This window comes from Pelodiscus sinensis, chromosome 2 (assembly GCF_052426305.1).
Source record: "Pelodiscus sinensis isolate ZL-2025 chromosome 2, ASM5242630v1, whole genome shotgun sequence".
NCBI classification, from domain to species: domain Eukaryota; kingdom Metazoa; phylum Chordata; order Testudines; family Trionychidae; genus Pelodiscus; species Pelodiscus sinensis.
In genome coordinates this window covers 46,222,003-46,234,050 of record NC_143053.1, presented here as the reverse complement: position 1 = coordinate 46,234,050, position 12,048 = coordinate 46,222,003, and the positions used below count along the sequence as shown (strand labels likewise).

The 12,048-nt window shown below is 44.1% G+C and overlaps 1 protein-coding gene across 1 annotated transcript; it reads right to left on the bottom strand.

Moving 5' to 3' along the window:
- Window positions 1-10,993: 10,993 nt before the first annotated feature.
- Window positions 10,994-11,659, bottom strand: LOC149525253 (protein CFDP2-like). Its single transcript, XM_089775976.1, has one exon. It carries the CDS (start codon window positions 11,657-11,659, stop codon window positions 10,994-10,996), a length of 666 nt encoding a protein of 221 aa, XP_089632102.1.
- Between the last annotated feature and the right edge of the window lie 389 nt (window positions 11,660-12,048).

Sequence of the window (12,048 nt, the reverse complement as noted above, 5' to 3'; positions counted from 1 at the left end):
ACTAGCAAGCATATTGTGATTTTGTATCCTATGTAACCCTTCGTTTCCAGTGGAGCAAGGGCTGGACTCCAGTGGAGCAAGGGTTTGTTGTATAAAACATTCTATAGAGGAAAATCATGTTTTTAAAAGAACTCATAGATTTTATTAATTGGTTTTGGAGGCAAAAAGGAAGATCCTCTGGAAGAGAAAGATGTCAAATTAGGGAGATTAGTCTCAAGAAGGAAGGGGGCTCCAGTCCATGTATTGAGGAACTATAAGCTGATTCAGCCATCTGCTAGGATGAGAGATTATTTGATTCAAATCTTGCTCACTCAGTATCATTAGAATTCAGACTATCAATTTATTTTTATTTTCTTAGGCAACCAACTTCAATCTCTATTCCTGCTGCTCTATTCCCTTTTGTTGGAGTGGCAAACTAGGAAATGACTTTACACTACATTGATCAGGCTTCTGTATTAAACTCGGAGTTACTTGGTTTAGGAAAAGTGACATCTTGTGGGATCTTGTATCAGGTAGTAACCCAGTGAAGAAAATCCAAGAAGAAAATTTGACTGTATTGCTTACAAAGATGATGACTTTGCTGACTATGAATAATAGCCACTGACTTTACCAAATTGACTGGCTACTTTCATAATGGGCTAGATTGTATAATTAGAACTGGTGGAAGGTTTATTGTTGTAAAAGTCCCCTTTCTCAGCAATGTATTTATTTAAATTTCATGTGTCAAAAATATTGTATAAAACCTCTATCCATTCAGAAGTTTAACATCTAAATTATATTGCTTTTAGACTAAGTCATCAAGAGTAAGAATTGTATCTTGATTTGTGGTTAACATCTAATAATATAAGGACTCAGCACCCAACATACCTGTCAAGACTATTATGCTGAAATGTTCATATTTAAATATTATGCTGAAAGTAAACATTTATGAAGAGCACATATACTAATAGTAACTCTAGGAAAACTGGGAGTTATAAAGCTTCAAGGTAAAATTTCCTCAAAATGGATAAGTGACAAGGAGTCCTGTGGCACCTTATAAACTAACCGAAGTGTTGGAGCATAAGCTTTCGTGGGCAAAGACCCACTTCGTCACATGCATCTGACGAAGTGGGTCTTTGCCCACGAAAACTTATGCTCCAATACATCTGTTAGTCTATAAGGTGCCACAGGACTCCTCGCCACTTTCGCAGATTCAGACTAACACAGCTACCCCTCTGATACTTGACAAAAATGGGTAAGTGATTTAGGAGCTTAAGAGCAATTTTCAAAATGTTGGCTCAAAATGATATTTTTAAATGATCATTTTATTTTGAAAGATCTCAGCACCTGTACTAATTTTAGCTATAGATGCTCATATAGTAAATCTCTTTAGAGGTCATTAAAAGGGCCTCAATATTTAGCACACTGAAGGGTGGAATCACTTCCCATTCATTCTCCGTCCCCCCCTCCCATATTAGCACATGATGGGGAAGGACAGGCATGTGATAAATTGCACAGTCATGTGACAGCTTGTACAGTGATGTAATACATACATCTATTCCCTGCCTTTGTGTCACCTGACCCCTGCCCACTTATCCATGTCCCAAGGATTTATTCTAACTTTCCAAACCTCTGAGCAACTGCAATCAGCCACAGGATTAGAAACAGGAAAATTATATAATTGGGAAAAAAGATTTTAGCCTTATTAGTCCATAGGTTTTAGAGAAGTACTGATGTTTTTGGAATAGAGACATTGCTATAGGTAATTTTAAAATGTTTTTGTGGTTCTGTCCAAGCCGCTATATAGTCAGGCTCACGGTAACAAGGATGGCTTATCAATAGCTCCATGCCTCTTTCCCATGTCGCAGCAGCACTGTTATTGCATAATACATTCCCTCCAAGACTAATAGATTAGACTGTAGTGCTGTCCCTTAAGAAAAGATTAGCGGTGTGAAAAACAGTACCTACTGGCCATCATATTGTAGGCTCTCTTCCGAATCTTTGACTGCTAGACAGTCAAGAGGTACAATGTAACATAGTCATAGGGCTGCTCTACATTTTGTCAGAAAAAATAGTCCCCAGTATTTCTCATGGTTATCTGAACCTCAAAGTAGGGTTCAGATCTCTTTTTCAGATGGTATCGGGAAATAAATCATTGGGAACACAGCATCTCTGTCTGATAAGTGATTTGCACACACAAAAGTGTTTCCACTCAAAAGATCCTTGTTTTGATTAAGTGCAAAGTACACATCAAAACTAGCAATCTAGAAACACCCCAAAGTTTGAGATGATATCGAATGATTCAGTGACCGAGTTCCAGTGGCTTGCCTTTCTCTTAACTACTGGGGAATTTGATACCACTGTTCCTACTCGTACAAAATCTAAACCTCTTTCTGAAACTTCTCTAAAGTGCACATATTAACTAAATTCCTTTATATTTAATTCAAAACAAAGCACTCAAGTAACTTCTAATAGGCTGGGGTTTCCCTAGCAACAGCAGAAATAATAATTTCTACTTATCAGCAAAGCAGCTTCTACAAAAGCTAAAACCAAAAAACACAGGCATCAAGACCAAGATCAATTTTCCACACTCCTCCTTTCCCCACACTGTGAATCTGTCCTTGATAGTAACACACTGCAGCTGCCTTTGTCTGAGCAGGCCCAGATTTTCTGACTCTGTTGGGTCCTCAAATCCAGCTTACGGAAGTTAAGTGTACAAGATGGCTGCAAATTATATCAAAACCAGTTCTCTCATAACAAAAAAGGATTCTATTCTAGAAATCAAAGATTGCCAAACAGCAGCACTTTCAGCTATACCCCCTTTCTCCCATATATCCCTCCCTGTATCAGAGCCAGACAGGAGGGGCAGAACAGAGCTGACTATGGTGGTCCTTCATCGTCCAGTCTATGCTGAGGGAATTCTCAACTAGGGATGTAAGTGAATTTAAGTGCATAATAAAGGATACAATTAACCGATAAGCCTAGGCATATTAATCTTCTCGACTACTTGCATTCCCCCACCTTCCTGGTCCCCAGCAGCAGCCCCTGTCCATGGCGGGGGAAATGTCAGAGCTCATCTGGTCCCCTGGAGCAGCCTTTGTACACAGAGAACTGCCCCCCCCCCCACTCCTTCCCCCTAGACTGGGGCTGCTGCCGGACCAGCCTCTATCCACAGCCAGTCTGGGTTGCTGCAGACAGAGTCTGCTTCATGTCCACCTTTCCCCACCCATGGCAGTCTCTGTCTGTGGGGAGCTTGGACCCCCATAGACAGGGGTTGCTGCCACCCCATGCTGCTGCCTCTGTAACAGAGGCAGCAGTACAGGTGGCAGGGTGGTCTCCAGGAGTGGGGCTGGATTGCACTGGCTGCTGGTTCTGCCCCCAAGGACTATAGAATAGTCAAGTAAACTATAAGAATTCATGCATTTACTTGACTATTCAGTTACCCAATATCTAACATCCCTGATCTCAACTACTTTGTTAAACCTGCTTTCCATTTCCTGTTGTCTTCCAGAGCAGCACAAAACAATTGGAACAGGGGCCAGGATCTGGCTCTGCATCTTCCTCAAAAAAATCCAACAAGTCAGCTGTACAAAGTCCCTATCCTGAGCAGAGCCATGAAGGATTAATCCCAAAAGTTGGGCCCTCCCATGTGGCCAGACTACAATGCTAGCCAGCTGGCCATTAGGCCAATCCATGCTGCTTTAATATTGAACTGTAAAGCAAAGGATTTTCACAAAATAAACTTATAAGAGCTTTGAAAGGTGTCAGCTTTCTGCATCATCTGCTCACCTGCTGGGAAATGACAGCATACCCACAGGAATCCTAAAGCCAGACAGATTAGTGTTCCTTCAAACAGCGAAATATCAGTGAGTAGCAAACAAACATTTTCCACTTTTAAAGCTGCATTGTGAAAATAGTCGACACCTCATTGTACAGAATAAACAGATTAGTGCCCCCATGCAACTGATATTTTGCACAGCCTGGACTCTGACATAATAAACTTACAAAGCTGGGGCCAGACCAGTTATCGTTCCAGGAACGCAGCAAGAGATTGATTAAAGTGAGTTTTCTACCATCTGTGGTCACATTATGATTGGGATAGTTTATGGCTGCTCTTGCAGATATATGAATATGCCACTGAGGCAACAGGTTTGCATGAAGAGGAAAAAAGGAGACTAGAGATACAGCTTGTGCATGTCAGTAAGGATTCATGGAAGACAGATCAGTCTAAGTGGTCCATAAGGAAAGAACATCTAAAAGGGAAATTTGGAGCTGGGAAGATGTTTCCTCAGTGGAGAATTCAAGAACAAAACTTGAATTGATTATAATTTATTTCAGTTAGGGTACGTCTAGACTACAGGGTTTTGTCGACAGAAGTTTTGTCAACAGATACTGTCGACAAAGCTTCTGTCGACAAAGAGCGTCTAGACTACATTCAGTTCTGTCGACAAAGCAAGTTGCTTTATCAACAAAACCCTGTAGTCTAGACACAACCCTACATGCAATAACACCTTCTGTCGACAGAACTCTGTCGACAGAAGGCGTTATGCCTGGTAAAATGAGGTTTACCAGCGTCGACAAAACTGCTGAGTTCTGTCGATGTTATGTCGACAGAACTCAGCGGTAGTGTAGACGCAGGTATAGTTTTGTTGACAAAATTCCACTTTTGTCAATAAAACTCTGTAGTCTAGATACACCCTTAATGTTGGTATAGCTATTTTGGCAATAATTGAGTCTAGATTTGTGAGGTATCAGTAAAATATATGTTTAACTGGTAATGATGAACTCCACATTACTCTATTGTAGTAGTGAGATTATGAGGGAGGGCAAAATTCAGTCATGGAATAAATGTGAGAAATTCCATTGGCTCCAGTGGAATTGTGCCTGTGTATTCCAGCTCTAAATTTGGCCATTTAAGATTCAGGTATCTTTGGCTAGAGCTGCAGTACAATATCTCCCCCCCCCCCCAAAAAAAATTACTCTTTGCTGTTCATGTGCCACTTCTGAGCCATCTGCTCTACTTGCCTTGTGCCAATTCCTAGGTTAGGCTGGCATGGAGATACCTTAACGTCTGAACTATCAGTACAAATAGCAACCAGTAGCAGTTATTAAATGTGAGACATTTATGCCAAATGAGAAATCACAAAAAATATTGTTGCTCTTGTTTAATGTTTTGTAATCTCAAGCATTTAGTTGGAGTAGGAATAGGCTAGCAGCCACTGGTACCATGAGTATTTACTATTACAACAAAGAATTCACAAAGCCCTGTTTCTTATAAGAAAACCTTCCTGTATTTTGGGTCAGGAAAAAGATTTAATTGGAAACATTAAGGAATGAGATTAATTAAACGGAGAGGGTAATATTCTGTTCTCAATTACACCAATGTAAACACGGAGAAACTGCAGGGGTTGAACTAATGAACTCCAGGTTTACATTGGTGTAAGTATAGAGTTTGGCCCCTTTGGTTTCTGCTATGAGGATTTCTACAACAGTGGAGCGTTTTGTACATCTTGTGATACTATACTGCTTAGTAGACATTTTCTGGACCTTATATGGCATTTAAAAACAGTATTGAATCTATCGCTTCTCCAGACTGGAACTATATCTTGGTTTTTTTCACTGAGGTATTCAGCGGCAAATATGGTCGATAATGATGATTAATTACATCATTTTAAATTATTAGTATTATTGTATTTATTACATAGCAGAGTTTGTTGGAACATTCCAATTCTGGTTCTCATTAAATAACCATGAAGCAGCATGGGATTAGTCAGCAATGCAGACAGACTAAGCTGTTGTCATATATCACTAATATATCCACTGGCATTGTCTCATATAAAATGCATTATAATAAAATAATTCCAGTAACATCAATCCTCTCTTTGGTAGGAGCATCTTTCTACTACACTTTCTGGTAAAGGAATCGTTCTGAACAAATGTCATTACTGTAAGTATTCACTGGCTGTGGAACCTTTTTTAACTAAATGATTGCTCTTCAAAATTGTGTTGATCCTTGTGACTTGGTGTATGTAAGCCACATTCCCCTTTTGACATGTTTCATGCAATTTCTGGTGGCCTACATAACTTAACAAATGATAAGTATTCATCTATGGTAGTTAGGCATTAATATTCACACCTCCAGCTCTGATTAGCTCTGCCCATGTATGACTTTTCATAACAGTTTTTCATTTCACTGAGTCTAATTTTGGTCCCATTTGCTGGATTTCATTGTTGAGATCCTATGTCAGCCCTTAGGGAGCATGTGCATTGTGTATGAGCAATAGCATGCCATCTGCCATTGTAAAGCAGATGTATCTTTTTGTTACTCTAATAATTCCACATAGTTTTCTTGATATAACTGTAGGCTGGTAGGCCTCATGGAGAGGTTCCTCCACCTCCGGGTCAGTGGGCAGCCAGTCCGCCCCACTGCACAGCCACTTAAAATAGTCCCCAAAAATAGTCCCCAAATCAATAGTCCCATTAGTCCAACCCCCAGCCTTACATCAGGTCGGGACGAGAGGCAAACAGTTCAGGTGGCGGGCCAAAAAATAAGAGTCCAGTACAGTTTGTGAGGACTGGCCCAGATCAGGGCAAGGCAACAAGCAAACAACCCAAGTATCCATTTAGCAGGCCCAAGGTCTGCCTCAGGCAGGGGCAATAAACCCTTAGTTAAGAGGGCCCTGACCCTGGTTCAGGGTGAGCTGACAAGTAGCAGTTCCCAGGCCCGGCCTTGATTCAGGCAGGGTGGCAAACCCGGGTCAGTTCAGGCTCCTGGCCCTGGTTCAGGGTGGGGCCACAGGGAGTCCCTCAGTTTGCCCAAGAGTTTAGAAGGCCCAGCCTTGGTTCAGGCAGGGCAATCAAGCAACCTTGACAGGCTAGCAGTTCAGAGAGCCCTGGCCCTAGGGCAGGGCAGGGCAGCACACAAACAGTTCATCCGTTCAGGAGGCCCTGGCCTGTATCAGTCAGGGCAATAAAGTCCTTACTTAGGAAGTCCCTGGTCCTGGTTCAGGGCGGGGTGGCAAAGAAACAGTTCACAGTTTAGCAGTTCAAAGTGAGGAGGGGGCGAGGCCCTGGTACAGGCATGGCTACAAACACAATACAGGTTTGGGGGTCTCCTTGGTCAGGAGGAGGGCAGGCAATTCGCCTGCAGTGGTAGTGAGGGGGAGACTGCCACGTGGTAGGTGCATGGCAGGGGGAGGGTGAAGGCCCACCCACTCCACTGCGCCCCGGTCCAGGGCCCTGGATGCAGCAGAGCAGCTGCTTCTGGCTCAGCGGGGGCTCCAGCCCGCAACGTGCTGGCCTAGGGCCTTTACCAGCCCGTGATATCCCCTGGACAACTTCCTTTCTCCCCCTCAGCAGGTACCTGAGTGTCAGGCAGGTCCCACGGGAAGTCAAGGAAGGTCTCCTCCGGCAGGAGTCCTGGCGACCTGATCCAGGCTTCAGCTGCTTGTAGGTCTTGGGGCTCCAGCTGGTCCTCAGTGTCCCGGGGTCCAGGCTGGTGTTGGGGTTTGGGCAGGTCCTCAGGGTCCGGCTGGTCCTCTGGGTCCCAGAGTACAGGCTGGTGTTGGGTTTAGAGCATGTTCTCCAGGTCCATCACCCTCGGAGGCCTGGCCCATGCCCCAGTCTTCCCAACAGGGAGCACTGTGCAGGCCTCTTCTTCCTCTGGGTCAGAGGGTAGGTCTCTGGGAGGGCCCATCCAGGTCTCTGCCTCCCAGGAAAGGAGTTTGGTATGAGCCTCTGGGTTAGAGGCCCGAGCCAGGTCTCGGCCTCCCAGGCAGGGAGCTCTGGGCAGGCCTCTGGCTCCTCCAGAGGCTGGGTCCAGACTGAGCCCTCAGTCTGGCTACTTATAGTGCTAGCCCTGCCCACTGATTTCCGGGTCAGGTGATGAGGAGGGGCTAGGCTGCGCCCAAAGTGGCTCCCGGAGGGGCTCCTCCAACTCCGGGTCAGTGGGTGGCCAATCTGCCCCACTACAATAACCAAGTCATGAACAGATTTGGAAACAGGTATTATTTCCTTGGGTATGGCTTGACTACAAGTTTTTGTCAGAAAAAGGTACGCAAAATGCAGAGCATACCTGCATACCTTTTTCCGATTCTTTTGTCGGAAGAGGATTTGTCCTGTCTAGACTGGACCAAATGTCGGAAAAAAACCCTCTTTTGAAGCCCCCTTCTTCCTCGTAGAATGAGGAATATAGGAGCTTCGGAAAGAGCACATTTTCTCTTCCACACAAAAAAGAGGAAGAGCAAATGTGTTTCCTGGATGCAGTGGAGTTTTTCGGGATACCTCTGGTATCCCTACACCTCTTCCCCCCTGCAGTCTAGCCATACCCCTTGTTTTATATCCCTCATCTTATTTACTTTGTCTAAGCAGACCTTTAGATTATTCTTTTAATCATTCAGTAGAGACAGTGTGCATAAGTGTATGTGTATGTGTATGTGTGTGTGTGTGTGTATATATATATATATATATATATATATATATATAAAATAAAATTTTGAACCACACACGTTTTATACTTTGCAACTAATGTATGGGCATCTCATTTCAGAGAATTTCAGTCATTCATACTCTATTCTAAATGGTGAATCACAATTATTATTATTATTATTATTATTATTATTAGTCCTCTTCGCTCCTGATGGAGCATAAGGTGACAACGAATCTTCTCCAGCCTTCACAGTCCTGAGAAAGCCGGCTGACTTCTTCCCAGGTTGTGCCCTTCCTTTTCATGTCCTCCTCCACAGTCCTCCTTTTTTTACCCTTTTGCCCAACAGCCTCCTTCTTTTACGCTTTCCAGGTGGAGTCCATCTGAGTGCCATATGATGGAGTCTTGTTTTGCTCAGCCGAAGGACATGCTCCATCCATCTCCAGCGTCTCTGCTTGATCTCGTCCACACCATTGTTAATGCCAGTGTGTTGGCTTATCTCCTTGTTGGTAGCATGCTGTTCCCAGCAGACTCTGAGAATATGACGAAGGCACCGTCCTTCAAAGCCTCTGAGTCTGCTCTCAATCTTTTTGTTAGTCCTCCAAGTCTCTACGGCATACAGCAGTACTGAGCGCACATTCGACCTATAGGCTTTCAGTTTAGTCCTGGTCTGCAACAGTGACGACTTCCAAATGTTGTTAAGCTTTTGGAAGGCTTGCGCTGCTAGGGCAATTCTAGTGGAGATCTCTTTGTCGATGTTGCTGTCTGGCGAGATGTAACTGCCGAGATACCTGAAGTCATTTACTTCCTCTAACTCTTCACCAATGACGGTGGTTTTATCGTTGTTAATTATCCTCAGTTTTCATCACTTTGGACTTGCCAGGGTGAATTCTGAGCCCAACGCTTCTGGTTGTCCGGTTAACAATGTCGGTCTTTTCTTGGATGTCCTGCTGATCATGCACGAGAAGCGCCAGGTCATCTGCGAAGTCACAGTCCTCAAGCCAAGCAATTAGTCCCCATAGCACTCCCCTTGATCTACCCTCAGTGGCTCTGCGCATCACCCAGTCAACTACAAGGAAGATAACAGGTGAGATTACACAGCCCTATCTGACCCCTGTCTTCACGTGAAACCAGTCACTCTGCTGTCCTTCATGTTGCACACAGCATTGATTCTCAGCATACAGGTCCTTCAGGATGTTAATGACCTTCTCAGAGAACCCGTATGCTTGTAGAATCCTCCAGAGTGAGGGGTTGGTGGATGCTATCAAACGCCTTCTCAAAATCGATGAAGTTAATGTAGAGCGAAGAGTTCCACTCTATTGACTGCTCCACTATGGTGCGTAGGACGAAGATCTGGTACGTGCATGACCTTCCACTTCTGAAGCCAGCCTGTTCTTCCCTGAGGATTTTCTCAATGCCTTTTCGCATTCTCTGTAGCAGGACTCTACAGAAAATCTTTCCTGGCACAGACAGCAGATTAATGCCTCTCCAATTCCCGCAGATGGACAGATCGCCTTTTTTGGGTAACTTCACAATGATGCCCTTCTTCCAGGCCTCCGGTACCCTCTCTTCTTCCCAGACCCTGTTGAAGAGATCATTCAGAGCTTGTGCACTTGCCTTGGGGTCTGCCTTAAGCATTTCAGCAGTGATCTGGTCTTCCCCGGGCACTCTGTTGCCCTTCGTCTGTTTGATAGTTTCTGCTATCTCCAGCTCACTGATGTCCCCACATTCCATGTCTACTTGGAGGTTCATACTTCTAATATCAGCCTCTTCCTCTGGGTCTGGTCTGTTGAGAGTCTCCCTGAAGTGTTCTGTCCACCTGCTGAGCTGTTCTTTTGCTGTCACCAGCATTTTCCCGTTCTTGTCTCTTACTACAGTAGACTTGTTGGTAAAGTCTCCTATAAGAGTCTTGGTGATCTTGTACACTGTCCTAGTATCACCTCTGTCTACTGCTGACTGGGCCTCTGTGGCAATATTGTCCACATATGCTCTCTTATCTCTTCGTACACTTCTCTTCATGGCAACGTTTAGGTCCCTGTAGATCTGTACAGCTGTTATTTTATCTTCGTCACTGCCTCCAAGTGTGCTCTGTTTAATCGTCTTTCTGTTCTTAATGAGCTACCATGTAGCATCTGAAATCCACTCCCTTCTCTGTTTCTTCTTGTACCCCCATACAATCTTGCTGGTTCCCAGGTATACCTTCTGGACCTCCTCACAGTGGATATTAATATCATCTGCTATCAGGTCTTCGAGCAGGCTGAATCTGTTGGACAGCTCTAGAGTGAACTGGATCTTCACTGTTGGATGTTTTAGTCTACTGGAGTCAAAGAGCTGGCCACCAGTCTTTCTGTCTGTCCTTTTCAGCCATTTCAGCTTGAGCTGCAGCTTGCAAAGAAGAAGATGATGATCGCTGTTGGCATCTGCTCCTCTCAGCGCTCAGACATCTCTCATGGATCTTCTCCACTTCTGGTTGATAGCAATGTGATCAGTTTGGTTACAAGTCCTTCTATCTGGAGATATCCAGGTCAACTTATGTATTGTCTTATGTTGAAAGACAGTGCCACCTATCTCCAGACCATTCTCCTGGCACTAATCTACAAAATGCTGTCCATTATCGTTTCTTTCGCTGACACCTGCTGGGCCCATGCAGGATTCGTAGCCTTCATTATCTGACCCAACTTTTGCATTCAGATCCCCCATTACGATCAAAACGTCGTGGCGAGGTGTCTTGTCTATCTGCTCTTGCAGGTTGCTATAGAATAAGTCCTTCTCCTCCTCTGTAGATTGTTCGGTGAGTGCATAGCATTGAATAATGGTGGTTTTGGCATAGCTGGAAAAGAATCTTGCTCTGATGATATGAGAGTTGACTGGTTCCCATCCCAGAAGGCTCTTCTTAGCCTGAATATCCATGATGATGCCAAACCCTTCTTGATACTGTCCATCTGACCTTCCAGAGTAACAGACAGTCTCCCCTGAACCAAGTGTTAGCATCCCTGAGTCAGTGCATCTCATTTCACTAGTGCCCAAAATATTGATCTTGTACCTGGACATTTCTCTCACCATCTGTGCTGTTTTCCCGGTCTCGTACATGGTTCTTACGTTCCATGCTGCCACTCTCACTTGTTGCTTGGGTCTCGTTAGGGACTGTATTGGAGCAGAAACTTCCTTTCGGCTTTCATCTCTGCTCATCATGCTAGGCGTTGCTGCCTCGATCCTCAGCTGATCACCCCTTTGATGGCTTTTTAAAGTTTTCATTGACGTTTCTGTAGCAAGAGTTTTTTACGTAGTGGGTTGCTAGCCCGACGTACAACCCTCCTCCTTTCACATCCTGGACTTGGGACCAGGCAACAGTGGAGTTGGTGAATTACAATAGCTCATCACACATGGTAATTTACAATAGCTCATAATGTCTAAAAGTGCATTTATTAAATGTAGAAAGTAACTGATTGAAATCCAAAGCCACTGCATTTATGTTCTCTTCACTGATATGAATTCATTATTGCTGAGAAATACTACTGCACACTACTTTTTCATGGAATATAGAGGATCCAGAGAAATTAAATATACCTATTTTTTTTCTAGATTCACAGAACCATAGAAAAGTAGGACTTAAAGGGATTTTGCTAGGTCATCTAGTCCGGGGC